Genomic DNA, 27,094 nt, shown 5'->3' with positions numbered 1-27,094 from the left:
AAGTCTGCATCCCATTTTTTTGTTGGAAGGGCAATATTGTTATCTAAATTACATAAAAGTTTGTAAATTTTGGAGAGAGTTCTATTCATTGAAAAATTAATCAGAGTGGTAACTACATCTGGTAGCTTTAAATCGTCGTCTTTAATTTTATACTTTTTAGTAATACTTGATTTAAGTTGCTGATATTCCAAGAAGTTATTTATTCCATGTTTGTCTTGAAGTTCCTGGGGAGTTATGAATCTTCTATCAATAATTACGTGCTCTAGTTGTTTTATGCCCCCTGCTTGCCAAGCTGGGAAGTGAATCATTTTTTTGTTAATAAGGATGTCCGGGTTGTTCCAGATGGGTGTCATTTTGCACGGTTGAATTGATGATTTTGATATTTTGAGAAATTCCCACCAGGCTGTTAAGGTGGCATTTATATTAATGCTTTTGAAACAATCCTGTTTTTTAACTGTTTGGCTAATAAATGGTAGCTGTGACAGGTTGATCTTTCCACATAACACCTGTTCCAAGTCTAACCATGAGTTGGTTTCTGGATTATTTTTTAACCATTTTAAGATATATTGTAATCTATTTGCAAGAAAGTATTTGTGGAAATTAGGTAGTTCTAATCCTCCACAGCTTTTTGCAGATTTTAAAGTTTTTAGACTAATTCTTGCAGGTTTGTTGTTCCATAAAAAGCTTGATATGGATGAGTCTAATGTTTTGAACCATTTTAATGGCGGTTGTGTGGGAATCATTGAGAAGAGATAATTAACTTTGGGTAAGATTTTCATTTTAACCGTGGCTACCTTGCCCATAAGTGACAAAGGCAGGTTGGTCCAGCGTGTTAGATCGTCCTGTATGCTTTTCAGTAATGGGGTGTGGTTTAGCTGCACCAGTTCTGATAGTTCAGATTTTTGAATTTCAATTCAATTTTTTTTCTATAGCCCAATATCACAACAATAGTCGTCTCAATGGGCTTCATACCGGTAATTGTTTAGCAAACGTGAAATCATAAAGAACATAAAGTCATAGAATTAAATGGCTGATTGCTAAACTAAACAGGCTAAACTAAACTGGACATCCCTGCCCTTAGGCCCCCCTTGGCGGTAAGGAAAAACTCATAGAGAAGAATTAACTTATCTAACTCTACAACTACATGTTTAAATAGTCCAGCAGACGGGGTTCATCCAGATGGAGTTGGTGGACGGCTGGGGGCGCCAGATGAGTCAGAGGGGGGGTCCACAACCAAGTGTAGGAGCAGTAGTAGAGACGAGGTATGTTTTTGCTGCTTGATGGAATCAAGTGAAAAAAAGTGTTAAAAGAAAGTAGGGAATCTACAAATGTTACTGTTCAAAGACACGAGAAAGCGGCAGGTGAGGCACCGACTGCTTGTGCCTCACCCCTGCGCCCAGCCCGGAGCTGCAGCTGACGCATGCGCTTTGCTGTTTCAGTCTTTCCAGCGTCATAGAAGACGCTTTATTTTTAATGGCTTCATTTTTCTATTTCTGATTCCATTGGTGTCAGTTTGTGACTCTCAGTCTATTTCGTCTGCCAAAAAGGCACATTAGAAATACAGTAGGTGAGGCCCGCAGTACGCCTGCCTGAAGCCAGGGGGCGCTGGTGATCCCAGAGAACGTGACACCGCTGCTAAAGAATAATAGAATTAGTGGCAGCAAATTGAGATATTCTTTGATTTTGTATAACATCATTTTGTAACTGGAGGATTATGGGTCTAAACTCAGGAATTAGTGGAGAGGCGCCTCTGGCAGTGGTTTCCATGGAGACAGAGAGACTTTTAAAACTGAAGATAGAAAAGGAAAACTTCTACAAACAACTGTTTTTTCAGAAGGAGCGGCACATGGACTTCACTTAGAAGTAAAGGTAAGTCAATAAGAACAATTTTGGTGATTTGTTTTCAATGCAACAGTTTGAAAAATGTTGAAATCAAATTCTAAACAACCCACTTTAACTGCTGCCAATCAAACGGAGAATAAGCTTCTCTGTAGGGCTCATTTGTTTGTAAATCTGACCGATGACGTCAGCGCCTCACCAGCCGTTGACCTCGCGGCACGTCACTGTTTTGAAGGGAAGCAATTTCCCATCTTAGAAAGCCAATAACAAGCCACATGGGACCCGGAGACAAACCCACATTGTAGCCCTGAAGGACCTCGTCCGGGTCCAACCTTTAACTTTATTTGCCCAGTCCTACATGGCTGTCATCTATTTTGACCGGCTGGGTCCTAAATCCCAGGTGAACCCTGCTTGGTGCCCACATGTGAGGCCTATGAACTCGGCTCTCAGCTGAACCATATGGGGCCCTCGTTAAAAATGTTTGCTGGCTAACAAACCTCCTAGATGATGAACAGTCTGACATCTGCAGGATGGGAGTTCAAATCCAGTTTTTAACAGATGCAGAAATACAAAGGAAAATCACAACTATGATTCATCAAAAACACATTTGCATTTTCCAGATCAACAAAAGATTTTAGTTTCATTTATTTAGCAAAAACCAAAAAACTTTCAGCAGAGATCCAGAAATAATTCACAGCTCCAGTCGAGCTTCAATCTCCTCTGGATTCTCCCAGTTCTCCCTTTCTCACGCCGATAGAAAAACGTCCCGAAACAAAGTCGTTTCATGCAAAATTCATACGAGCAGCACTATCAATGTGACTTTCCACGAAACTAAGCTGACTCTGAAATAAGTCTATAACTTATTTAACTCTGAAAGTATGAATTTAAAGCAGGGACGCATTGATGAAAAAACTCAAACCCATAAAAAATAAATTAAACTGTAAATCCATTTCCAGCCAGTAAATCTTCCAGACTAATTACAGATCCGCGTGCGACATTATTGACTCAGCTTCACGTTTGATCTGTTTGAATGTGAAATAAAAGCCGCATAATTCTCCTTAATGACCCAGTTTTTGCCTGAAGATCTTTAAATTTTCATTGTAGCTCAGCTGTTTTTCTCTTTTTTCTTTAAAGTCTGCAGTTAGAAGAGGACAAGCGTCCTCCAGCAGTCTGTCTGCCAAATGCAGGTTTGTTGCTGTGAAGCGTCATTAATGCTAAAAGACATGCAGGAGCTTGCTCCTCCTGTGGGGGAGCAGGAGGAGGAGGAGGAGGCACAAACGGGAGGATAATGAGGAGCCGGGCTGCAGCTGGATGAGTGCAGATGATGGACGACCGCAGGGAGGAAGTTGTGCGGCTCAACGCAGGCGCAGCCGTTCCCCGCTCTGCTGTCACAAATGCATTTTTAATGAATCTGCACCTTTGACTCCGCCGCAGAGCTGCACTTCCTGAAGGCCGACTCCTCCTGTTGCTCTGAACATGCAAACCAAACTCCCTCCTGGTGGCGTTTGCGGAGGCCGTCCGTCCACCTGCTCACTATTCTCTGTGTCTGTGCCGAGGATAGAGCTCACCTCCCTCTCAGCTGCAAGCAGATGGGGACGTTTCACCTTGAATTAATGTTGGCCGCTGCAGTTCTTTTCCTTGCAGAAAAAAAACATGTTTATCCTGCAAAGGTTGACCAACAATAATGACTTTTTTCCAACACGTTTGTTTGCTGCGTTGCAACAAGACAAAGGGAACATTTTTCAGGAGACGCTTTTGGTCTAAAAACCAAGTAGGAGACGGAAACATTGATAGTTTTCTTTATACATTCAAACTTAGCATCCAAACCAACCTGTAACTCGCAGATATGAACGCTTCTATTTGTGAAAAACACTAAGAAAACGTGATGTAAATGCAGCGCATGTGGACAGAAATGTGTCAGATCATGTCAATGAGGGAAACCTTTACATTCTGCGCTCCAGATGTCAGGGAAACATCCAGTCAGGTGACTGGGATTTAGCATCCAACATCATGCAGAGACTTACCCGCACAACGTGAAAAAACCTAGTCCTAAAGCCCCACTTTGATAAAAATGCTGTTTCTAACATCTTCAGAATAAAATTACATTTTTGAGTAACCCTTTTTTCAAATCGTGAATACGAAGCCGATAAATAAAAAGCAGTTTAAAAAGGATTGTATTTGTGATGTAGAAAAAGCGCTGGGTGGGGCTACAAGCTCCCTGCCCCGCCCCTTTCTGATCATTCACCTGCAGAAAAAAAGATCCATGAACGTCCTTGTTTTCCTGGTCTGAGCTGGAATCCGGATCAGAACTGGACGGATGGATGGATCTGATTTGCTGCTGTTTTTGTTGCACCGCTAATGTTAGGTTGGGGGTGTGAGGGGCTGTAAGCTAGTGGGAGAGAGTGTAAACCAAGGGATGATGGGAAATTAGCCGAGGCTAACAGTCCCGCCCACAACTCAGAGGTGAATTCCTGCTGAACTCCTGCCGTTGCAGGTTAAAAAGATGATCAGGTTGGGATGATGGGAAATTAGCGGAGGCTTACTCCGCACCGGTCCCACCCAGATCTCGTAGATACGTTTCAAATGAACACTTGCCGCTCTGCAGAACAGACAGAGAACAGAGAGCTCTCAATTATGGGTGATGGGAAGTAGGGGCGGGGTTGCTCTGCAGCAACGGTCCCATCTACAACCCAGGAGTGAATTTCTAATGAGCTCCTGTCGCTCTGCAGAAACTATTTTCCCTGACGGCGACACAGGATTTTTGATTTTGACTAAAATGGGCATCATCATGATAACAAGACCACTGGGAACGCTTTGATTAAAAGATGATCGGAAGGGGGCTTCAAGATCGCAAACATTTCAAAACCAAACCAAGGATCAATTCAAATAAATATTCCAGATTCTGCTCTGTCCACAGGACGCCGTCTGGCTCCTGAATAACTCAGAACGGGGTTGTTTTTCCCCTCAGCATCGTCTGTGACAGCTGCAAGTCTTTGTCACACACCTACATCCACTTAGTGTCAGTCCAGGCGGGGGCCCCGACAGCTCTGCTCTGAGGAGGTGTCATCGCTCGGGGGGAGGACGGCGCAGGAATCCGCCCGCCGCCTCGTTACCTCAGCATCAGAGGGCGGCTGTTCTCTGTGACCCGGCTGCTGCTGTCCCTGAAAACACACGAGGAGCGTCATCATCCAGGAGAACGGCAGACTCTGCACTTGAGTCCGAATTCTGCAGACAATCATCCAATCAAAATCATTCAAACCTTCAGACTGATTTTAGATTTATTCTTTAACCCTTGTGCTATCCTATGATCCCAACCTTCCATTGACGTGTTCTCCCTACCATGACAAAGGTGGATAAAGGTGGAAAGATTTCATGTAATCCATGGACACCAGTGAAGATCACAAATCATTGAAGAAAAAAGGTTCAGAGCACTGTCTAGTGGGTCTAGATGACCCACCTCCCAATGTTAAGGTGCCCAGGATAGCACAAGGGTTACAAAGAAAATGCAGAGAAGGCATTTGAAGATAGTACAAAGAGACACCAAAGGATTTGTTCATAGAGGGACGTTTTCGTGTCACATCTTTGGGACAAATACCTGCCTTGCTTCTCCTTCGGCGTCGTGCCGTCCTCGTAGATTTTCAGCATCGTTTCTGTGCGGTCATCGAGTTCATGCTCTTTGGGCTCCTGAAACCTACAACAAGTGTTTTTGTGATAATGCTTTCTTGTTGTCATGACTATCTCTAAATGAATATATGCATGTATGGTGCATTAAAGATTTAGCAAAAATTTACATTTAGGGAGCTGAGACTAAATTAAATTACTTAAAAATATTTTCTCCTCAATTCTTTTGTTTTCGTAATTTTTAAGTTATATATAAGTTATAAAATATGATTCTAAGCAGTGAAGTGTGCATACAATCAGATCAGATCAGATATTTCCACATATTTAAACCACTGTAATCCACAGCCTGATCTATTTTAATCTAATCTGTATTTCTGTAGCACTTTTCCAACTCGTGCTACTCAAAGTGCTTTTCATAAAAACAACCAAATTTTAAAAACAACAACGTCTAAAACTGCCTCTAAGAAAAGTCTCTAAAAAACAAAGGAAAATCTTTTCATCCATGACGAGGACGTCACCAGGAAGGGCGAGCCGACCCACCTGGGCTCCAGTCTCTCCTTGACTTTAGCTATAGACAGGATGTATGGGCTGATCTGTCTGGTGATGGTGGTCAGGTAGGAGTTCTCCTGCTTCAGCTGCATCAGGTCTTGCAGCTGCGCTGGATTCAGGGACGACACAGAACTTCAGTTTTAGAAAAAAGGTGCAACAGAAGTGTTGGGATTGGTGAGGACCAACCTTCGTAGATCTCCTGCTCGTTGCTGACCCTCTGAAAAGTCTCATCCCAGATCTGTGAGGGAAAGGTTCAGAGGGTTGGTTAAGCCCAAGCGGTTTACCGCCGCCCCACAGCCCCGCGGTTCTGACCAGCAGCGGCAGCAGGGAAAGGGTTCGGATGGTCACCAGACTGACCTCCTCAAAGATGACCCTCATGGTTTCCACGGTGGAGTACTGGACTCCAATCTGACTGTCGACGTGCAGAGATCTGTCCAGGATTTCCCCCATTTTCTCTGTGTTGATGATGGAGTGATGTTTGGTCAGATCCCGGTGAAGCTCCTGAACCTGGTCCTTCAGACTCTGGATCTCTGTCTGCAGACTCTGGAAAAGCACACGCACAAATGCACGCACAAAGACACACACATTCATGCACACCCAAAAACACTCTTAAATTGTGTGTTGTCTTTGGAAGCTCACACAGAAATATTTCCTAGATTGGAGGCGAGTAAAATGATCTGATTGTTGTAATCCGATGGTCAACAGAAGTGTGACCACGTTTGGCTGTCAGTCTGACGTGACGCCTAAATGAAGTCACTCCTTGGATGAACACGGGTTTCTGTTCATCCAAATGAGCAGCAAAACAAACGCCTCTAACCCTTGTGCTATCATAGATGACCCCCCCTTCCATTGACGTGTTCTCCCTACCATGACAAAGGTGGATAAAGGTGGAAAGATTTCATATAATCCATGGACACCAGTGAAGATCGCAAATCATTGAAGAAAAAGGCTTCAGAGCACTGACTAGTGGGTCTAGATGACCCAACTCCCAACGTTAAAGTGCTTAGGATTGCACAAGGGTTAAATGTGCTGCTTGTCTTCAGCTCATGGACGGATCGGATCGGACATGATGTTCATGCGTTAAAGCAGATCCTCTGTCCGTCTGTGGGTGTTGACGGTCGTCTCTCACCCTGTAGGTGTTCTCATAGTTGCGGCAGTGCTCCGTGAACGGCGTCTCCTTGCCTTCGGCCAGGAGGACCTTGGTGCAGATGTTGCGGTGGGACGTGGGCCTTCGGCCAAATGCGGAACCGAGGGCCATTTCACTGAGTGACGGGGAGCGGCAGGTCATGGACAGCGGAGACTGAAGCCTTAAAATGAGGAGCAAAGGATGAAAGTCTGGCTCAGCAGTTACTGCAGTCAGATGGTTCTTCTTTGGGTCGTTGCTCTGAATCCAGAACACAAACCTGCTAAAGGGTTTGTATTTTTTCTATGGGACTGAACTTCACTGAGACTTTTACTGTTTCCTAAAGCTGCAAAGATTTAGCCCAGTTCTGAATACGCTGCAAAAAGCGCTGCAAGATAAGTACGAAGAACATGATAAATTAAAGCCGCAAGCGGCGTTGTATGGCCCGCAGACGCAACACGCCTTCCGCGCCCAACTCTACGCACCACCGCCGCCCTCACCGCCGCCCTCACCGCCTCTACTGGCTCCACCGGACTCACCGGCCACCTTTGATCAACGCTAGTCAGAACTGTAAATGCTACTTGTGCTAACTATGCTAATTTGCTTAAAAGTGCTAGTATAGCGTTCAGCATCATCAACTGACTCAGAAAAACACATTGCTCCATTGGTGAGAGCTATATGTCATAAGTAGATTAAAAAAAAAACAACACTTTTTTCAAAATGGCGGCTTTTCTGTTGATTTTATCTCCATAGCAACCATTTTATGTTTTGGTCGCCTTGGGAGGACGAACAGATCGACGTCAGTTTCAGATGATTCGGCAAAAGAAAACTTTTTGTTGTCCTTCATCAGCAACAGTGGTTTTATGCTAACCACGCCCACATTCCTTATATGTCCATATCCAGTGTTTTTAATTGTGTTCAGTTCCTGCCATGGATGCATGCATTCAATTTTCACTGTATTCTAATGAAAGGCATGGGAGTTATAACAGTGCACCACTTTGCTAGCTCGCCACATGCACGCCGTTCAAAATCTACAACTTCTAATTCCAACATTTTTCCCAAAGTAGCTTCCCATTGATGCCCAAAAAGTTTCGAGATGATCGATGAAAATTCCAACGACAAGTTTACGTTTGAATCCGGCGGTAAAGGTGTTTTTATGTAAAATTCAAGATGGCAGCCCTTTCCCGAGGTCAAAGGTCGACGAAACTCCAGAGGTGAATGTAGACTTACGCTAGGGACATGTTTGTCAAATTTCATGAAAATCGCTCAGAGAAAAGTTCATTTTTCCATATTGTGTAATAACGCGAAAATCTCAAAATGGCTGATTTTAGCACAAAATGGCCGCCAAACCGTAGGTGGTGTTGCCATCACGTAATGATTCCAAAACTTTGTTTGGATATACGCGACAAAGTTATCTGGGTTTTGTTAGCTGATTCTTAAAAAAAAAATCCGCATTTTTTTTTTAGCCGAGTCAGCCCTTTTTTTTTGCGATCGTTTTTGGCTTACCACGCCTACATTCCTGTATCGATTTTGTCGTATGTGACATCGTTTTGTTCAGTATGGGCCAGGGAATCGCATATTTCACTTTCAGGACATTCCGATAAAATATGTGCGAGCTAGCTAAAATCGCAACACGCGCACGCCATTCAAAATCTACAACTTTTAATTCCAACATTTTGTCCACAGTAGCTTGCCATTGATGCCCGAGAAGTTTCAAGAAGATCGATAAAAATCCCTAGGACGAGTTTTCGTTTGTATCTGTTACTGGTGCTTGTCTTTTTAAATTCAAGATGGCCGCCCCTTCCCAAGGTCAAAGGTCAACGAAACTTAGTAGTTGTAGAATCGAGCCGGTGGCATGTGTGTGCAATTGCGTGAAAATCGCCCAAACAAAAGTGTTGTTTCCCATATCGTGGGAAAACACAAAAATCGCCAATTCTCAGAGTTCGCCACAAAATGGCCGCCAAGCCGTAGGTCGTGTAGCCGTCCCGTCATGATTTCAAAACTTCTTTGGGATATCCCCGACACGTGTGTTTTGGTTTCGCAACTGTATTTCGAAGTACATTTTGTTCGGCCCCATACGCGATTTTCGGCCTATTCATTTTTTTGACGGGATCGCTGGCCGTGATGTCATCGTCTTCGGGGGGAGTGAAGTTGACTTTGTGGAAAATTCATTTTGGTGACTTTTCGAGCATGCGGCGGGGGTCACATTCTCGCTGAAAGGCGTCGAAGTCGTCGTTCCAACTGCGAAAACAATATGGTCCTTAAAGTCAGTGACTGCTGCTGCGGGCCATAATATGGATAACATGAATGTATCCAATGCAGACAAATGATATAAAATGTGTATAATTAAAAACAGACCCCATATTTGTATGAACATGTAAAAGATTATGAATGCAGCCCCACTCCAATCATTTTTGGTTTTATACGGAGTAAGCCTGTCCTCATTTCCCGTCATCCCTTGGTTAACACGCTCTCCCTCTAGCTTACAGCCCCTCATGACCCCCAAACTAACATTAGTGGCGCAACAAAACTGGCGAGGAGTATCAGAGCTTTGCAACCGTAACGTTTTCGCACTCAGATGAGGGAAAGCGAAGTCCTACATGGATCTAACTTCGATGTCAGGAATGTGAACAAACCACCGTGTCTGATAACAGAAAACCTGACAAGTCAGTTAATAATACAGACACTATGGACGTCATTGATCTAGTTCATCGGTGGAGCAGGGGGCTGGAGGCTCGCTCGCCATCAAATAGCTTTCTTCACATGAATTATTTTTATAATTGGTTTCTAACTGTTTGAACACATATTGAAGCGCTTTTTATTCATTATTTATTATTTTAGTAATAAATTATTTATTTTTTAAAGGTCTGAATATTGGACTGACCAGAATGCGCTTTTAAGTTCATTTCACGTTCGACGCTAACAAATAAAGATCCATCTATCAAACAGAAGGGTTCTGGGTAAACGAGAGACACTTCCACTAACGTTTACTCCCATTAATAACAGTCATCTGCAGAAGCCAGATTCCAGTCAAACTGCTGAAACATGAATGACGCAGCAGGCGGCAGCTGAGAGGAAAGACTTCAATATGATCTCAGGCTGGGAATTAGACTGATGAAGAAGATATCAATACGGAGCAGTAGGATCATTACTGCAGATTGTAGAAGTAGATTTATGCATGAGTGCAGGTACCAAACTAAATCTAGATATACATTTGTATCTCCTTTGTTTTCCTTTATGTAAGAGTTCACTCATTTTATTTCTTTCTTGGTCCAATTTAAAACTTTAATTAAAGCTCTATATATTTGTTAAAGAAGCAAAAACTAATTTAATCCTTCAGGCCATTTAGCTGTTGGATGGAAAAAAAAGACTTTTTTAAACTTTAAAACACAAAAGAAGCCAAAGTTTCTGTCTGTATTTCATCCAAACTAAAAAATGTTTAACGCAGCAAAAGAAACGTTTAGAAAAAATGAACAACATGAGGATTTGGTATCTGGATTGTCTGTACCCATTGGCCCCTTCAGTTGTTCATACATCAGTATTTCATGGTTGGGTTTCAGCAGAAACAGAAACGAGGACGTCTGCTTCATTCGTCACACACAGAGATGAAGCTGTCAGAGCTGCTTCACAGAAGCTGAGGGGGGAGTCAAACTGTCTCCCCTCTTCTGTCTCCTGCTGGCAGGTGAGGCCACCTCCAAGCCAAGCCAGCAGAAGACTCTGACAGCAGCCGGGCGCCATCTCTTCCATGAAAAGACGTTCCAGGTTCACTTATCCTCCGTTCTCCAGAACGATGACAGAAACCAGGCCGGCCGGCCCTCTCTGGCTGATCGGATGCTTTCAGAAACTCCCCGTCAAGACCAGCCAGCAAACACAGGCATGCTGGGTAACGAGCTGCAGGTTGGAAAACACTAAGCTGGAAGGTTTTGAGGCAAAATTTCCTAAACAAACTGGACGACTTTCAGCGATGCATCCCAGTTTAGAATCCGATTGTTTGTCCCAAATCCAGCCGCTTTCCGAACACCAAGTGGAGGTTTACCTGTGATCTGGTGGCTCAGCGGTCCACCCGCCTTCCTGTTCAGGGCTGACGCATAAGCAGCCCTGCAGCATGATCCCGCGCCGTCTGTGTCCTCTGACGCCAAATAAAGACGCTGCCTGAACTAAAGCAGGGACACCATTGGCTTGGCGCAAAAAGGGCCCGGCCGGTCCTGTGAGCCAACCTGCAGCTGAATCCTAAAGAGTTCTGTGAAGTTATGATAAAAATAGTGCCAGGCGGCCCGGCACCAACCCCTGCCCACTCTGTGTCCTGCTCTGGCTTTTGGAAGATCTGTTCAGGAACCTGCGGACAGTTTGGAGGGAAAGAAAACTGCTGGGAGGAGGTGAAGTGAGGAGGAAAAGGGTGCAGGAAGCTCCCAAAAAGCTTTTATTTGTGACCTGAACTGATGGAACCTGAAGAAAGTAGCTTGAAGTCTAAAACACACGTGTTGCTGTGGGATCAGCTGATGATGTCTGATGTGGGAACTGTGGTCATTCATTACCTGAACGTTATCTAACCACTGCCGCTTTCTAAATCAGGACCCCCTCCCAACCAGGCCCCCTGCATCAAGGTGAATTATGTAAACAGATCAGTGTCCGGCGCTCGCAGACAGACAGAATAACTGACATTCAGCGCGGCGCCGTCCCCCCCCCCCCCCTGTACTTGTAAACCATTTAGGGATTTTGAGTTTGGACGCTTCACCAGCGTGAACTTTCCTGCCGAGCTGTTCGGGTTTCTCAGAAGAATTCAGAACATCCCACAGACGTGTGTCGGTCAGCAACAACACTCTAAAACCAAGAACTCGTGGAGGGAATAATCGATGGATGCGACGGTGATCCTATAAGCTTCAGACCGGGTGGATGTGGGCCGTCTGCGGGCCATAAACGGTCAAACCCGTACAGGACACGCAGGTGACCCTATCAAGGTCGTAGACCCGGATGACCCTCCATGGATCCGGACAGCCCGAAAACCGTAGGTCCGGCCCTCGGACAGGTGCCTGTGACTTACCTGGTCAGTATGCTGGAAGAGCCGGTGACAGAGGGGGGGCAGCGCGGTCCGATCTGCAGCAGCGGCTCCAGACAGCGAGCAAACTCACTTCTGTACTCGGTGTTGATCTGACAAAGCAGCAGAGAACTCGTTCAGGAAATCCCCCCAATCTCAAAGAAAACACTGAAACACAGGAAGAGAGTCTGTCGGCACAGAAACCATCCATCCACCTCCCTAACCCGCTCCAACCCTCGGGGGGTCGCCGCAGCCTGTCCCGGGGCGGGACGCACTCTGGACAGGTCGGCAGTCTAAAACAATCACTCACACATGCGCACCGATGGACACTTTGGAGCAGGGGTGTCAGATCCCAGACCTGGACCGCCGGCCTCCTGCTGGTTTCCCAGAAATCCTGCCTTACCTGCTGCTGATTACCTGGACCAGGTGTGTTTGGCCAATGAGGAGCCTGGTTGGCCTGGTTGGCCAATGAGGAGCCTCAACGGTTGGTCAACGGATGGTTGGAAAGCAAGTGGGACAACGGCCCTGTAGGCCTAGGATTCTGACCCCTGGTTTAAAGAAACCAATAAACCGATGTCGTGTTTCTGGACGCTGGGAGGAAGCCGGAGTTCCCGGACAAAACCCAGCCGTGCACGGGGAGAACACGCAAACTCCACACAGGGAGAGCCCTGCCGGGATTTGAACCACCTGCTGACCACTGTCCCACTGTGGAGCCAGTCACAATAACTAACAAAGAAATAAATAAACCTGAAACTATGAGCAAACAGCTCTTTAACTGCTTTGTGTCAGAATTTGTTTCCAAATGATGAAAACTGTTTTTGCTGTGAAGCAGACGCCAAACTGAGGTCATTTTGGAGCTGAAGGAGTTAATGAAGAAAAGTGAAGCTGAAGTTGATTCACAGACGCTCAGCACGTCTGTAACGCGTCATCTGGGTAGTTTGCTGGGAACTCTCAGCTCTGTGCTGCATTTCAACAAACTAGGAAGAATGATCAGAAAATGAAGTATTTGGAGCTCCTCGTCAAAAAAGAAAAACTACAAAAAACGTGGCGGTTTCCATGGAGACCTTTGGAAGTTCAGCGCACGTTTACGGAAAAGCAGATTTACGTGACGCCATAGAGAAAAATCTGAGTTAAAACGACCAAAGATGAAGTTAATCAAAGCCTGAAGTCAGAAATATGTTATCATCAGTTTTGTGTGTCTATGAAATGATGCTGTCATTTGAGAAGAGCAGAAAAACGTGGCGCCTGGCGCTCTGTGAGGGTGCACACGGCGGCGGCGGTTGTGCTCACTTTGCTGCTCTGCACTGGTCGCAGGCGATGAGGAAGCTTCACAATCTTCTTCAGCCGCTCCATGAGTTGCTGCGTAAGCAAGAATTGATGGAGAGAACAGTTTCAGCCTCAGTCCAGACATGCAGAAACGTCTCTCATGGAACTCCTGACTGAGCATTTTGAAATGAGAAGGTCTAACTTCAGTTGTTTCCTCTGAACCTGATTTGTTTGCTCACAAGCGGGTGAATGCGGCTCTCACAGTGCACTCACATAGCCCATGTCCAAAAACTCGTACTTGTTTGCTGAGCTGAGGAAGGCAGAACAGGTGACCAGGTGGACCTGAAAGAGTCAGAGGTGAAAGTTCAGAGCTGAGGCATCACTCAGGTGTGAAAACGGCAGTTTGTCGAGAGGTCGCCCAAAGAGCAACCTTTCAAAAAGGCTTTCAGCCGAGACGCCGGTTAGAGCGAAAACCTGGTTTCAGTTTGGCCAAAGAGTGAAAGTGGACAAAGATGAGGAATGAATCTGGAATTAAAGAAAGGAGCAAAGCCTGAAGACGGATTCCTGCTGCAGAGAAACAAACAGAATAGATTCAGAATCACTGATCCTGCTGCTGCAAAACCCTCCAGACTTCTAGAATAAACAGAATTTTGGGTTTAAGATGGAAATAGTTTATCATCAAAATAATGTTTATGTTAAAATGAGCAGCACAAACTGTGCAGTGCAGGTGTTCTGTTACAGATGACGTCATTTCTGGTCTATGCACCGTGGCTTCTGTCATGCGTTTTTAATATCTGCTGCAGCTTTATGACCCAAACACTTAAATGTTTGGTCGTTTAGCTAAAGACAGACGAGCACAAAGTTTCTTCCTTCTCCAACAGGTTAAAGTCTTAGTCACATGACGCATCCATTTTTGGTTTTTCAGGGTCGTAGAGAGGAGGGGCGGCATCTTACGGAGGGGGGTCTTTGCTGTACGGTGACCTCAAAGGATGTCATGAAAATGGAAGGTACCATTGTTCTGGGTGTGGTCAATGCACCGTAAACTATTCGTACGTTTCACGCACTTATGACGTACGGGTGATGCCGGCGTGTCTCCTTACTGACCGCACGCAAATGCTGCACGCACGTGGTGTGCACGTGATGCTTAACTGCCCGTAGGACGTCCACACAAACTAGGCCCTGATTGTCTAATTTCCTTCATGTCTAACATTCAGGCTGCATCGAGGAGCGCGCACGTATCACGTGAACGCCACCAACGGGCACCTCGCACAAAGTTTGCCGGATTTGGGGGGGTTATCTACAACATCTCTACGGAAATGTTTACGACCGCCTTTGGGCTCTACGTACAAAACGCGCAGCCATTGAACGCGGGTTCAATTGGAACCAGGTTGAGCTTTGACCAAACAGGAGACTTGGATTTGGTCGGGACGTATGGATGGCGTCACGTTTGATTCACAGAAGTGCCAAACATTTGAAAATTGATCACGCAGGACAAATTAAAAATTGCAGTTTGTCGCCCGGCTGGAGCTCTATGACACCAAGTCGGTCATGTATCGGAATGGAGCTGAGGAAGAAAAAGTCTGAGGCAGGATTCACCAGATCTGCACTGCTTCAACATGTCGGACATGTGCTAGTGAACAGTAGAAAAAGAAGAATTCCCTCCCTGCTTGTCCAGCTTTACGTGTTGACACTACGACCTGTCACCCGCAGCATGCATGTGCGTGACAGGCTGAAGGTCAGATTTTAGTCTCAGACAGTGAACGTGTCTTAAAGACATGAGGGAGGACGGCATGGTTTGTTTTCTGGAGGTCACGCTGGTGTTCAGCAGTCCCTCAGCTCACACATACATGACACTCCTCTCCGTAATTTGACCAAACATCCCGTCTCAGATCGACGCAGGGAAACTGCTTCGATGCTGCTTCAAGGTGGGAAACTGTTGGTCCCAGAATATTCCTGATGATTTTCCAGCAGAGATCTGATGAGAGCCATTCCTCATTCTGTAGCGTCTCCTCGCTCACTGCCGGCTGAAGCCAGAATCAAACCCGAAGTCCTTCTCTTTGCATTAAGCTGAAGTCAGGCCGAATAATACATGAAATATCTCTGAGTCCTATTTTCTTATTCCCAGCAGAGCTCTTTGCTCTCCGGCTGCAGGATCGCTCGGTATTCCCACAGTTTTCAGAACAGAACTTCCATCCATGAGGAATTGGTTCCTTGGGGGGGGGGGGGGGGGGGGGGGTCATTTCTTATTTGAGGCAGGACTTTGCTTTTTGGTGGAATTTTAAGGTTGGACTGGAGACCCTGATGATGCTTGGGGGGTCATGGTTTGATGAACTGCTTCGTCTTTCTTCTTCTGCAGACGATTCCATCTCTCTTAGAGCAGATGTCTTCTGTGACCCAAACGACTCAGGGCAGGGGGGGCCGCTCTGCTTTAGTCTGGCACTGGTCCACCTCCACGTTCAGTTAGATTATTTCTTGGTGTTTTTTGTTGTTTATAACATGTTTTCGTGGCATTTTTCCCACAGTGGAGGGTATCGATAAAGAAAATTAAACTCAAAATAGCAGTTCTGTGTGACAAAAAACCTAAATTGAACTTGATTACAAAAAAATCTGATTTTAAATCATATAAACTAAAAAACAGAGGCTTCAAAATAAGGTTTTTCAAACAGGAAGTAGCTTGCCGCTGGCTGCTCCTGTGCTGTAAAAACCATGGAGTCTCTGCAGTTCCTGTTTTACAGTTAACAGCATTTCTATGCAGATCCATCACTGTTTGCTCACCTCACTCCCATTATAAGTTACATTTGTTGGATTTGTTTGACATTCCCATATGATTATTATGGCTATTTAAATTCTGCTCCTCACCTGGAGGGTTGGCAGGAGGGCGGTAAGGTGTGACAGCTGCTCCTTTAATGCTCGCTCCTTCTCCTCGTGCTGACTGTAAACACACACAAAAACATAAAAAAAACACCACATCTGTTCATCCATACTTCAGCACCACCATCAGCACGTTTGTGTCTGCTCTCCTGACAAACACGCGGCGTGAGGACGGACACACACGGGGATATAAATAGCCTCTTCTGGGAAGCTCGCTGCTCGCCGGCTTCCAGGCAGCGAGGAAAAACCAGGCCGACGGAGACGGACGACGGCGGCCACAAAGGTCAGCCAGAGCTGAGACGGATTCAGCCACTTCTGCTCCCACCTCTTCATGCGCCAACAAAGCACAATGTCAAAAGAAAACTTCTGTTCCTCCAATCTATGGGGTTCCGTTTGGGCCAAAAATATGAAAATATGTTTCTGCATCCACTGTCTATGGACCAAAGACATAGACATTGGACACCAAAACATATTTTTGGCACGGACGGAACCCCATACCAATCGCCTGCCGTGGGGAACCACAGCAGACGACATCTTTCTGTAGTTTGCTACCAGATTAGTGGTTAACGTTCAAATAATTTCATTCTATATGTTGATCTTTAGGTATTAAGCCTTCCTCTGTAATAAATACAGTGCAACTTATTGACCTTTCTTTGTAAACATTACATTTACTGCAGAAAATCCTTTTCATCTTGTTTGAAAAAGCCTGGATCCTACAGTCTTCTTATTGAGCAGCTGTGGCTGTTCTTCAGTAACTCTGTTCATCTGCTGAACACGACCACATTCTTTGTCTGCCTGAATCGCTTCTGCAAACTTGGTTCTAAAAGCTGAAGTAGTTTAAGCGCAGCTCGGCTTTTTGTTCATGTGAGACTGTCTGTGGTGCAGAGAGATCCTTGCACAGTAAACAAGATGCCAATCATCTCCCTGAATTCCACACAGCGTGTCACAACCAGGATCCAGGCTGCCGGTGGCAGCAGGAGAACAAAACTATGGCACAAACTTTTCCTTATTTTTACCTCTGAGCTGCTTTCAGCAGAATCTTCTTCCTCTCTGCCAGTTTATCCTGTCAGATCAGAGAAAAGCATCTTTATTATTCCTCTGATGGCCTTCAGCTCTCTGATGATGAATTTTTGAAACAGTAAAGGAAAAAAACAACAAAAAAGATTTGCATTTCTTATGTGGAGCCTTCAGTTTCTGAGTTGGATTAGGAGAGACATCCAGTGGCCAAGCTGTGCCAGCGCTGCAGAGGATCAGTGCAGACGCTTCAGACATAGTGCAGATGCTGCAGAGAAACAGTAAAGACGCTGCAGACATAGTGCAGATGATGCAGAGAAACAATGCAGATGCTGCAGACATAGTGCAGACGCTGCAGAAGAACAGTGCAGACGCTGCAGACATAGTGCAAATGCTGCAGAAAAACTATGCAGATGTTGCAGAAGAACAGTGCAGACGCTGCAGACATAGTGCAAATGCTGCAGAAAAACTATGCAGATGTTGCAGAAGAACAGTACAGACGCTGCAGACATAGTGCAGATGATGCAGAGAAACAGTGCAGATGCTGCAGACGCTGCAAAGGAACAGTGCAGACGCTGCAGAGACACGGTGTAGATGCTGCAGAGGGACAGTGCAGACACTCTTTTAGCCTTTATATCAAGAGTTTCCTAGATTTGAATCAACATCTGCGTTGACTTTGATTAGAAATATGGAATCTCCTTAAAGTTCTAAAAAAAAAAACAGTGTTAGACCAGTTTTTAATTCACAACAAAGTAAAAACAATAAAAAGATTCTTCCTCTGACCTGTAAGCTGTTGTAAAGGCTGCAGATTGCACTCTCCTCTTCCTCCATGTTCAGACCCACTTCTCCTATCATTGCTCTCAGCAGATGAATTGCTTCTCCAGTTGAGTTCTGCAGGTCCTTCACCACCTGCACAGCAAAAGCTACACGTTTCTCATAAACCACTTTGGGTTAATGAACGGTGCAAACATTTTCATTTAAGCTTAAGTCCTTGTCACATCCAAAACCCGTCCGGCATGTTCCAAGTGACGTTGTCCGACTGCGAGCGATCCACAACCAAACAAATAGAGACGCCTTCTGCCCTCCTTCAGGAGGCTCAGCAGATTCTGAACACACCTGCTCATCATGTGCTGTTATAAACATGGAGATGGTCTCACCAGCACCGCCTGGTCCAACATCTCACACCCCTGCACGTACGCCGTTTCAATATCTATGCAGTGAGTTCGGCTCTCCCTGCAAAAAAACAAGCAAAAGCAGCAAATTTATTCAGAGGTGGAGAAAAGCGGATCTCACAGACGGATCGGTGGTGGAACTCACACTTGCATGTCTCTGAAACATTTGATGCAAAGCATGGAGTTTTTCTCTGTTGAGAAAAGGATGTAGGGCTCATCGTGAAGAGCTGCAGACACAAAGGTGGCATTTGTAAAACTGACCATCTTTTTTGAAATGGCACAGTAAGGGATCCTTGGATCCGCTCTTGGTCTTTATGAAGACCGTTACACGTGGAGCTCACAGCATTTCCTGTGTTTGGCTTTGGTGCGTTTGGCCAGCAGGACGATCTCGTGGTGGGAAAACATCCTGGCCTTGTGTGTCGTCTCTCTGCAGGCGGCGCAGAGGGGCTGGCAGCAGGTGTTGCAGTAATACATCACTCCTGCTTCCTGTGTGCACACAAACACACATTTTACTTCTCTGCTTTATCAGCGTTAAGCTGCAAAAGATAATGAGGCCAAACTGCAAAAACGGAATCTTCAGGAAAATGTCTTATTTTCCATCTTGCAAAAACAAAAATTCTTAAAGTTTTTCAAAAGCAAAAAAATCTTAGTTTGAGAAAGCATTTCGGAATGACTAGAATGCTTTTCTTAAAATAATAATTCCTAATGAGACCATTTTTCTTACTCCATCTACAGTTTTTTCTTTTTGCTTATTTAAAGTAAATGTGCTAATGGGGTCATTTCTAAGGGGCCTGTTTTTGCAGTGTGTATTTATGGATTTTATCCTGGAGTGTTTTTGTTCATCATCCCAGCACTTTGGAGCCTTGGCTATGAAGGTTTTTTTTTTTTTAAACAAAGATTAATTGAATTGGACTGATGCTTAAAAAAAATCTATTGATTTTACTCCGTGGTTAAAGTGTCCGGTAAAATTGTCAGAAAAAATAAGAGATAAGACTAGAATTAAATAAAATCTTTAATGATGGATGATTAATTTTTTTTCTACATTCACTTTGACTCCATTCTCTATCAATTCTTTTCAGTCAGCAATGATCCTATTTAAATTCTTCACATTGTGTATTTGAACGCTGGTAGACAGAAGAAAATGTTCATCTCTGCACTGATGGGGGCTCAATGTTTATGAATATTCTGACCCTATTGTTGAAATTGGTTCATGCTTTGTGTCACCTTTATTAAAAAATACCGAATTGTCTTTTCTAGCATTACAAGGTTCATCTGTTTACGCGGTTATTGTTCATCTCTCAGGTTTTAGAGAAGAAAATGGTATTTGATGACACTGCAGTAGAGAAGTGTGTTCAAGGAATCTTACCTTGGTGTTACTTTCCTGGTCACAGTTGGCGCACTGCACGCTCTCCTCTGCATCAGAGTTGTTATCAACCAGAAACTTCAGCAGGCGGTCCTCTGGCGGGAGGCCGTTACTTCCTTTCACTATTGACTGGTACCTGAAAGTAAGAATAATTCTGTTAGTTAGTTAGAAACATTTACTTAAACACGCTTTGGAAAAATAAAAAAGGTGAATATAGGATCAGCTTTACTTCACCCCTTTCTAAGCGGGGTAAGTAATGATGAAGGATCAAAACTCAACACAGAAAAAAAACACATCTTATAATCAGAATCAGAATCAGGGATACTTTATTGATCCCACTCGTGGGAAATTTGTTTGTCACCATGGCAACTGACAGCAGAGGGAAAAAAGACTTAGAATTAAGTAAAAAAAAAGCAAGAACAAGAAAATGTAGCATAAATACAGTCATCAAGGTATTATCATTTAAAAAGCTATTTACAGAACAGTGCAAGTAAAAAGATGTGCAAAAGAAATGTGCAAAATAGAAAACAACTAAATAAAGAGATAATGAAAAATGTGCAAAGGTTATCTTCTGCATTGTGTGTTGTTGTACAGGGTTATTGCATTGGGTATGAATGACTTTTGGTACCGGGCAGTTTTGGAGCAGAGCTGTCTGAGCCTCCTAGAGAAGGAGCTCCGCTGTTTGTTCAGGAGAGGATGGAGAGGATGCTCAGGGTTGTCCATGATTGAAAGGAGTCTGTTCAGGGACCTCCTCTCCATCACTGCTTCAAATGTGTCCTGTTTGCAGCCAATGACAGAACCCGCCTTCCTGATCAGCTTGTTCAGTCTGTTGGTGTCACTGACTGCAATGCTGCTTCCCCAGCAGACCACGGAGGAGAACAAGGTGCCATAATGACCATATCTTTTTTCTATCTGCTTTTTTTTTGCAGCTAGTTGGATTTATTTTTTAATTTTGCTTTTTTTTTTCTCATAGTTTGATCTTGTTCTGTAATTTCTTGTAAAGATGTCTTGGTTTAGAGCTAGAGCTTTAAAAACAAGCTGAGGCTTGCAACTCAGTAGTAGTCTTCTGGCTTCCTTGTTGATGTAGTACCTAAACCGGCCAGCAGAGCGCAGCAGAGGGTTCAGCGGTGCTCCTGTTCTGGCAGAAGAAGAAGAAGCCGGAAGAGCCCGTCATGTTGGAAACAAACGTGGAGAGAACAGTCTGGAAAGTTCTGCGGCCGAACCACAGCGCGTGCGAACGGTAATTTCAACTGAAAGGTACCGCTCATCCCGGAAAATGTCCGTGATCTCAGAGGAAAACGCGCGGGGCGGCGACCACAGCGTCTTTAAGGACATCAGCGCCGACGACGAAAACCAGCAGCCCACGGAGATCGAGAGTCTGTGCATGAACTGCCACCAGAACGGTACCACCCGCCTGCTGCTGACCAGAATCCCCTTCTTTAAGGAGATCATCGTCAGCTCGTTCAGCTGCCCCGCCTGCAGCTGGTCCAACACCGAGATCCAGTCTGCGGGGCAGATCCAGGAGCAGGGCATCTGCTACACACTGAGGATCCGAACCAAGCAGGACCTGAACCGGGAGGTGGTGAAAGCCGACAGCGCCACCACCAGGATCCCCGAGCTGGACTTTGAGATCCCCCCCTTCACCCAGAAGGGCTCCCTCTCCACTGTGGAGGGCCTCCTGGACCGGGCCGTGTCGGGCCTGGAGCAGGAGCAGCCTGCAAGGAGGGCAGCAGAACCCGAGCTGGCCCACAAGATAGAGCAGTTCATCCTGAAGCTGAAGAAGCTGAAAGACGTCGAGCAGGAATTCACTCTGGTGATCGAGGATCCGTCGGGGAACAGCTTTGTGGAGAACCCCTCGGCCCCCCACAGGGACGAGGCCCTCACCGTGACCCGGTTCAATCGGACGGCCCAGCAGGACGGCCAGCTGGGGATCCGGGCCGACGACGACGACCTGGACGAAGAACCGGCCGGCAACGACGTGGAAACCATGAAGAGCGAGGTCCTGGTCTTCAACACCAACTGCCCGGAGTGCAGCGCGCCGGCCTCCACCAACATGAAGCTGGTGGACATCCCCCACTTCAAGGAGGTCATCATCATGGCCACCAACTGCGACAGCTGCGGCCATCGCACCAACGAGGTGAAGTCGGGAGGGGCCACCGAGGCGCTGGGCACCAGGATCACGCTGCACGTCACCGACCCCTCAGACATGACCCGAGATCTGCTCAAGTCTGAGACCTGCTGCGTCCTCATCCCCGAGCTGGAGTTCGAGCTGGGCATGGGGGCTCTGGGGGGCAAATTCACCACCCTGGAGGGTCTGCTGAAGGACATCAAAGACCTGATCGTGGTGAAGAACCCCTTCATCTGCGGGGACAGCAGCACGGAGGATCGACTGCAAAAGCTCACCCAGTTCGGGGAGAAAATAGACCAGATCGTGGCGGGAGAAATGAAAATCCACGTCATCCTGGACGACCCCGCCGGGAACAGCTACCTGCAGAACGTCTACGCCCCCGAGGAAGACCCGGAGATGACCGTCGAGAAATACACCCGCACGTTCGAGCAGAACGAAGACCTGGGCTTGAACGACATGAAGACGGAAGGCTATCAGGAGGAGAAGTGAGGCCCAGAAGAATGAAAAAAACATCTTTATGATTTCTGTAGAGATTTCCTTCCAGGTTCATCTTTTTAAGTTGCAGACTGGGAAGATGGTTGCTTCCAGAAAGACCTCTGAACTGTAAAAACCTTTTAAGTTGATCGATTGTAAATAAAACGCAACGTGGAGGTAACTGGATCTGTTTGACTGCTGATGTTAATAAAAGTCTTTGCTTTCTTGTGACAGAAGGTGGTGCCGTGTCGACACTGATTGAAATGATTGGATTAGATCGGATTTTGTGTGGCGAGTGACTCTTCAAAGGGTCGTGACCTCAATGGTGGCGTTAGTCTGAGTTTGAATGACGGCAGGTCTTTCTGACAGAAGGTGAGAAGATCTCGGTGGATGACGATGATGCCGTTTTGAGCCAAAATCTAAAAACCTGTCTCGTTTTCAGGGACAGTTTCTGCAGAGCAGCACGAGTTCAATTGCAACTCACCTCTAAGTTGTGGGCGGGACCCTTTCCTGTCACCCGTAACTGAGAGCTCTCTGTTTACACTCTGTCCTGTTGGATTACTTATCATAGCTATCCAGCCGTCCAGTTCTGATCCAGATTCCAGCTCAGACGAGGAAAACCAAGACGTTCATGGATCTGTTTGACTGCAGGTGGAGGATCAGAAAGGGGCGGAGCTGGAAGATGCATTCAATGCCCCGCAGGCCTCAGTGCTGCTTCTGTATAGTTTTTGGTGCTTAATGTGTGAATGTTTTGTACCTTACCTTAAGATATCGGCCTCACCCAGCGTATGTTCTACATCACAAATAGGATCTTTTACAAAGAGGATTTTTTTCAGCTGCTCCTGATTCACAAGGATTTGAATAAAGAGATACTCAGAGGTGCTATTTTAAACGTTTTTTTTATGGGAGTGGGTCTCTAACGCCATGCAGCAGCTTTGTTCTGCAGAGACGTTCGCTCGCCTGGACTGTGCGGCTCCTGAGTCGGCCGCCGTGTGCAGAAGGCAGGTAGAAACCGATGCGGTCGGTTCTGCAGAACTCCTGGTTCTGAGCCTAAACGGATCTTTTACATGATGCTTTCACTCTTTATTAGTTCTTTGAATCACATGTTTTTGTCATTTCGCTGGAACTTGTCTAATATACCATGAATTTAAACTTTAACTATAAAACTCTGGGATGTTCTGGGCTGAAAATTGTCCTGAAGTTGTTCCTTAAAAACGAATTGGTACATTTCTAATGAACTCCTGCTGCTCTGCAGAAACTATGTCCTAGAAAACGACAGATTTTTAGATTTATGCTAAAAGAAAACCACCAGAATCATCATGAAAAGACCACTGGGAGCGATTTGAAAATAACAATCAAATGTTCAAACAGTTTGGCCTTAAGTGGTTGAGAATTAGCACAGCAGGTTCTGCAGAACTTCCTTTGGAAGAAGAATCCAACGTTGGAAATGAGTCAAAGAAATCTGCTCCTGACATCTTCATGCCTGTCGCTTCGTGCTCCCAATGGAGAACGATGTCACCACAGATCTGAAGGGGACTGAGTCACCAGGCCTTTCTTAATTTGGGATGAGTGGAGCGGCGTCATGTGACGGCGGTGGTGCTAAGCCGCTGGCGCTGCTCCACATACCTGAATGCTTTGCCATGCCACCGGCCTCCGTGGCACTTGCTGTGCCCGTCAGTGGATTACAAAGGAGAGTCGGGTGACATGCGGCTGCTTCAGCCACTCACACCTGGCCACCGATAGGTCAGGCCACATTAAAGGCCTGACCTCATGGGAATCTCCCCAAATCAGATGCTGGGACCGCAAAATCTAAATATTGCTTGGAGTGGAAGGAATCTGAACGAACGGTTCTGATCCAGGTGTATTTATAGACCGCCGTTGCTCCTCGACTTTAGCCGAAGAGCTTTCAGTTTGACGGAGGATTTGTGGATTAGCAGCATTTGGGCTATTAAGGCTCCAGCATCCCGGACTGGGCCGGACCACCTCTTACCCACAGAGGGGGCAGCTGAGGCGGCTGTCATTGGTCCGACCTCGCAGGCAGCGGGCACAGAAGATGTGGTAACAGTCCAGCAAACACGGAGATTTGTACTGCTCCCGGCACAGGTGGCACACCAGGGGGTGGACGCTGGCACAGTCCACCACGCACAGGTTCTCCAGACCGCTGAAGATCCCTCCCGCCATCTGAAAGCACAGAGTTGGGGTCATGAGAAGCTGACAGAGCCGCTGGGTTTCTATCAGGCCTGCATCAAACACTCGTCCAGAGAAAAGAGGGCCCTGAAGCACCGGCATTCCTGATATTTCAAAACTTCCAGACCTAAAAACGTCTGTTTAAGCCAAACTTTGTTGACCTACCTGGGCAGACATGGAACACGTGTCTGTAGATGCTGTCAGCACAGATTAAGACACGCTTAACAACAGCATAACATCCGGTAAACTCACCCTACCCGGCACCGGTGCAGTGGGCTGCAAGAACGGAGGTCCGCACAGCCTCTGTCTTACCTTTCAGTGGTGCTATCAGCCGTCCCCAGCAGGAATGACGGCGACGCAGAAACCCTTCAACAGCGGGCTGATGGGGTCTGTCCCGGCAAACAGCTGTCAGCATGCAGCGCTCGCCATGCCAGCCCCCACGTGTTGCTGCAGTTCAGAGAGGACATTTCCTATTCAAGATTCAAGATCTGGTTTATTGTCATTCCACACATAGTATTTGCAGAGGAATACACAGGTGAGACGAGATGTTGTTTCTCACTAGCATGACAGTGCAAAGAAGCAGCAATAAAAAAAAACAATCAAAAGAAATGGCAGTAAATAGGATAGAGATGCAATAGAGTACAATAAAAGACATGAAATGGAGATCAGCATTCAGTCTGACTAAAGTGACTTCTGTGCGTTTAGCAGCAGTCTTGTTTGGGGGGGGGGCAGTCCGTTCAGCAGCCTCACAGCTTGTGGGAAGACGTTTTTTAGCATCCTGCTATTGCTGCTGCAAACGGCATCAAACTCAGACGCTCTGCTGTAATCGGCGTTGCACCGACAACTCCAGAAGCAGAAGAACTAAACAGAACCAGAAGGAGCTGCATTTCCACATGTAAATACATATATCTCAAAGTTGACCACAACTAAAGTGAAAACAGCACAATAACAAAATAGATATGTTTGTGAAAAATGCCAGAGCCGGGTATCGAACCAGCGACCTCATGCACCAAGGAATCCCATGTGTTTCAATGGAGGCAAAAATCCTGGAATATCTGGAAAAGTTCAAGGATTTGAAGGAGCAAAAGTCACAGCTGGAAAAAGCTGAAAGAGCTGAACATTTGGATAGTTGAATGGTTGAAATAGATGAAAATTGTAGAAGGAGTTAAGAGGCAAAAAATGGAGGAAGATACTAGAATAAAGAGAGAGAAAACAATGGTTGAAGGATTTATAATATACAAACAAATATTTACAAAAAACTGCATTAATGCGGTCAACTGTCATCCTTTAGTTCATCACACTTTGAAAAAAAAATGTCTTTGTTTTTGATGACAGGATGCTGATGAGCAATGGGAATGGGGCGGCCGTGGTGCAGCGGTAGGGCGGTCGTCCCATGATCGTAAGGTTGCAGGTTCGATTCCCGCCTTGCACGCCCATGAGTCGAAGTGTCCTTGGGCAAGACACTGAACCCCACCTTGCCTCTGGTGGTAGGCGGGCGCCTGTGTTTGGCAGCGGAGCGACCACCAGTGTGTGACTGTGTGTGTGAATGTGTGTGTGACTGGGTGAATGGGTCTGTGACTGTAAAGCGCTTTGTCCTTGTAGGAAGAAAGGTGCTATATAAGTATACGCCATTTACCATCTCAGTGGGCCTTCAGACAGTCTGCGGGGGGGCTTTAATGTTGGAGCTCTGCTCTGACACTGACCTGCTTCAAATCCAACCATCTCAGTCTGAAAAACACAACCAGGCTCATGGTTTCACTCATGGTTTCACTCATGGTTTCATTAGATCCACATTCTACAGCAGCCACTACATTCACACTTTCACATGGCACTTAGACTACAATTATACTAAATCCTTATTAAGGCAACTGTCATATTTTAGAAAGCTTTATCAAGCCATCGTCGGTATCTGAAAAGTGGATGAGTGTGACGTCACCCTTAGAAAATGGTTTTAATCCAGCTTTTAGATTCATCCATTCATCTTCAGAACCCACTGAATCCCTGTTGGGGTTCAAGGTTTGCTGGTTCCAGTCCAGCTTTTGTTGACGGTGGAGGACACCCTAATCAGGTCACCAGTGTGTCACAGGGTCACTCAAACCCACACCAGGATCCTGGCTGTGGGCTTCACCTCTGCCTTCAACACCAACCTCCCAGAGGTCCTCCAGGACAAGCCGTCCCAGCGGAACGTACCGGACTCCACCTGTAGGTGAGTCTCTTCCTTACAGACTGATGGCTGTGAGTCATTCCGACATTTTGACTAGTCTAACATGGAAAAAAAACTATATTTAATGACTGACATTAAAGTTCACCAGATATCTTCTTAAATCCTAATTTTTTAGGAGACTTAGATGTTCCATATAAATGGCTTTGGCAAAAAAATGAAGTAATTATTATTTCAAATAAAAACATTTTAAAAGTCCTTTTGATTTTATTTTGAGATTTTTTATGATAT

General features: G+C 45.7%; 2 protein-coding genes across 6 annotated transcripts; one reads left to right on the top strand and one right to left on the bottom strand.

Moving 5' to 3' along the window:
- Positions 1-4,270: 4,270 nt before the first annotated feature.
- rnf207 (ring finger protein 207) lies at positions 4,271-25,320 on the bottom strand. 5 transcript variants are annotated; one of them, XM_011475673.3, is made up of 18 exons: positions 24,808-25,320; positions 24,446-24,636; positions 19,857-19,989; positions 18,832-18,976; positions 18,636-18,717; positions 18,476-18,551; positions 18,102-18,227; positions 17,321-17,367; positions 16,293-16,365; positions 13,707-13,775; positions 13,458-13,526; positions 12,174-12,280; positions 7,139-7,316; positions 6,367-6,552; positions 6,196-6,247; positions 6,001-6,118; positions 5,435-5,530; positions 4,271-5,000 (listed from the first exon to the last, which is right to left on the bottom strand). In XM_011475673.3, exons 1-18 carry the CDS (start codon positions 24,817-24,819, stop codon positions 4,949-4,951), a joined length of 1,812 nt encoding a protein of 603 aa, XP_011473975.1. In that variant the 5' UTR covers positions 24,820-25,320; the 3' UTR covers positions 4,271-4,948. The 5 variants fall into 5 exon arrangements, with proteins under 5 accessions (XP_011473975.1, XP_011473976.1, XP_011473977.1 ...); XM_011475674.3 differs by having other exon boundaries at positions 24,895-25,320; XM_011475675.3 differs by having other exon boundaries at positions 24,900-25,320.
- zpr1 (ZPR1 zinc finger) lies at positions 20,850-22,691 on the top strand. Its single transcript, XM_004069315.4, has one exon. It carries the CDS (start codon positions 21,130-21,132, stop codon positions 22,468-22,470), a length of 1,341 nt encoding a protein of 446 aa, XP_004069363.1. The 5' UTR covers positions 20,850-21,129; the 3' UTR covers positions 22,471-22,691.
- Positions 25,321-27,094: the final 1,774 nt, after the last annotated feature.

This window comes from Oryzias latipes, chromosome 5 (genome assembly GCF_002234675.1).
Source record: "Oryzias latipes chromosome 5, ASM223467v1".
Classification (NCBI taxonomy): Eukaryota; Metazoa; Chordata; class Actinopteri; order Beloniformes; family Adrianichthyidae; genus Oryzias; species Oryzias latipes.
The sequence above is the reverse complement of the archived record's forward strand: the minus strand, read 5'-3'. Positions and strand labels throughout refer to the sequence as shown.

What these genes read in the sequence shown, in the direction of transcription:
- zpr1 (XM_004069315.4), top strand. Translation starts at nt 21,130, where the DNA reads ATGTCCGTGATCTCAGAGGAAAACGCGCGGGGCGGCGACCACAGCGTC.
- rnf207 (XM_011475673.3), bottom strand. An exon ending in ACCAGGAAAGTAACACCAAG is followed by an intron (nt 18,977 to 19,856) that starts GTAAGATTCCTT and finishes GTGTGCACACAG; the next exon opens with GAAGCAGGAGTGATGTATTA. An exon ending in GCCTTTACAACAGCTTACAG is followed by an intron (nt 17,368 to 18,101) that starts GTCAGAGGAAGA and finishes CTGATCTGACAG; the next exon opens with GATAAACTGGCAGAGAGGAA.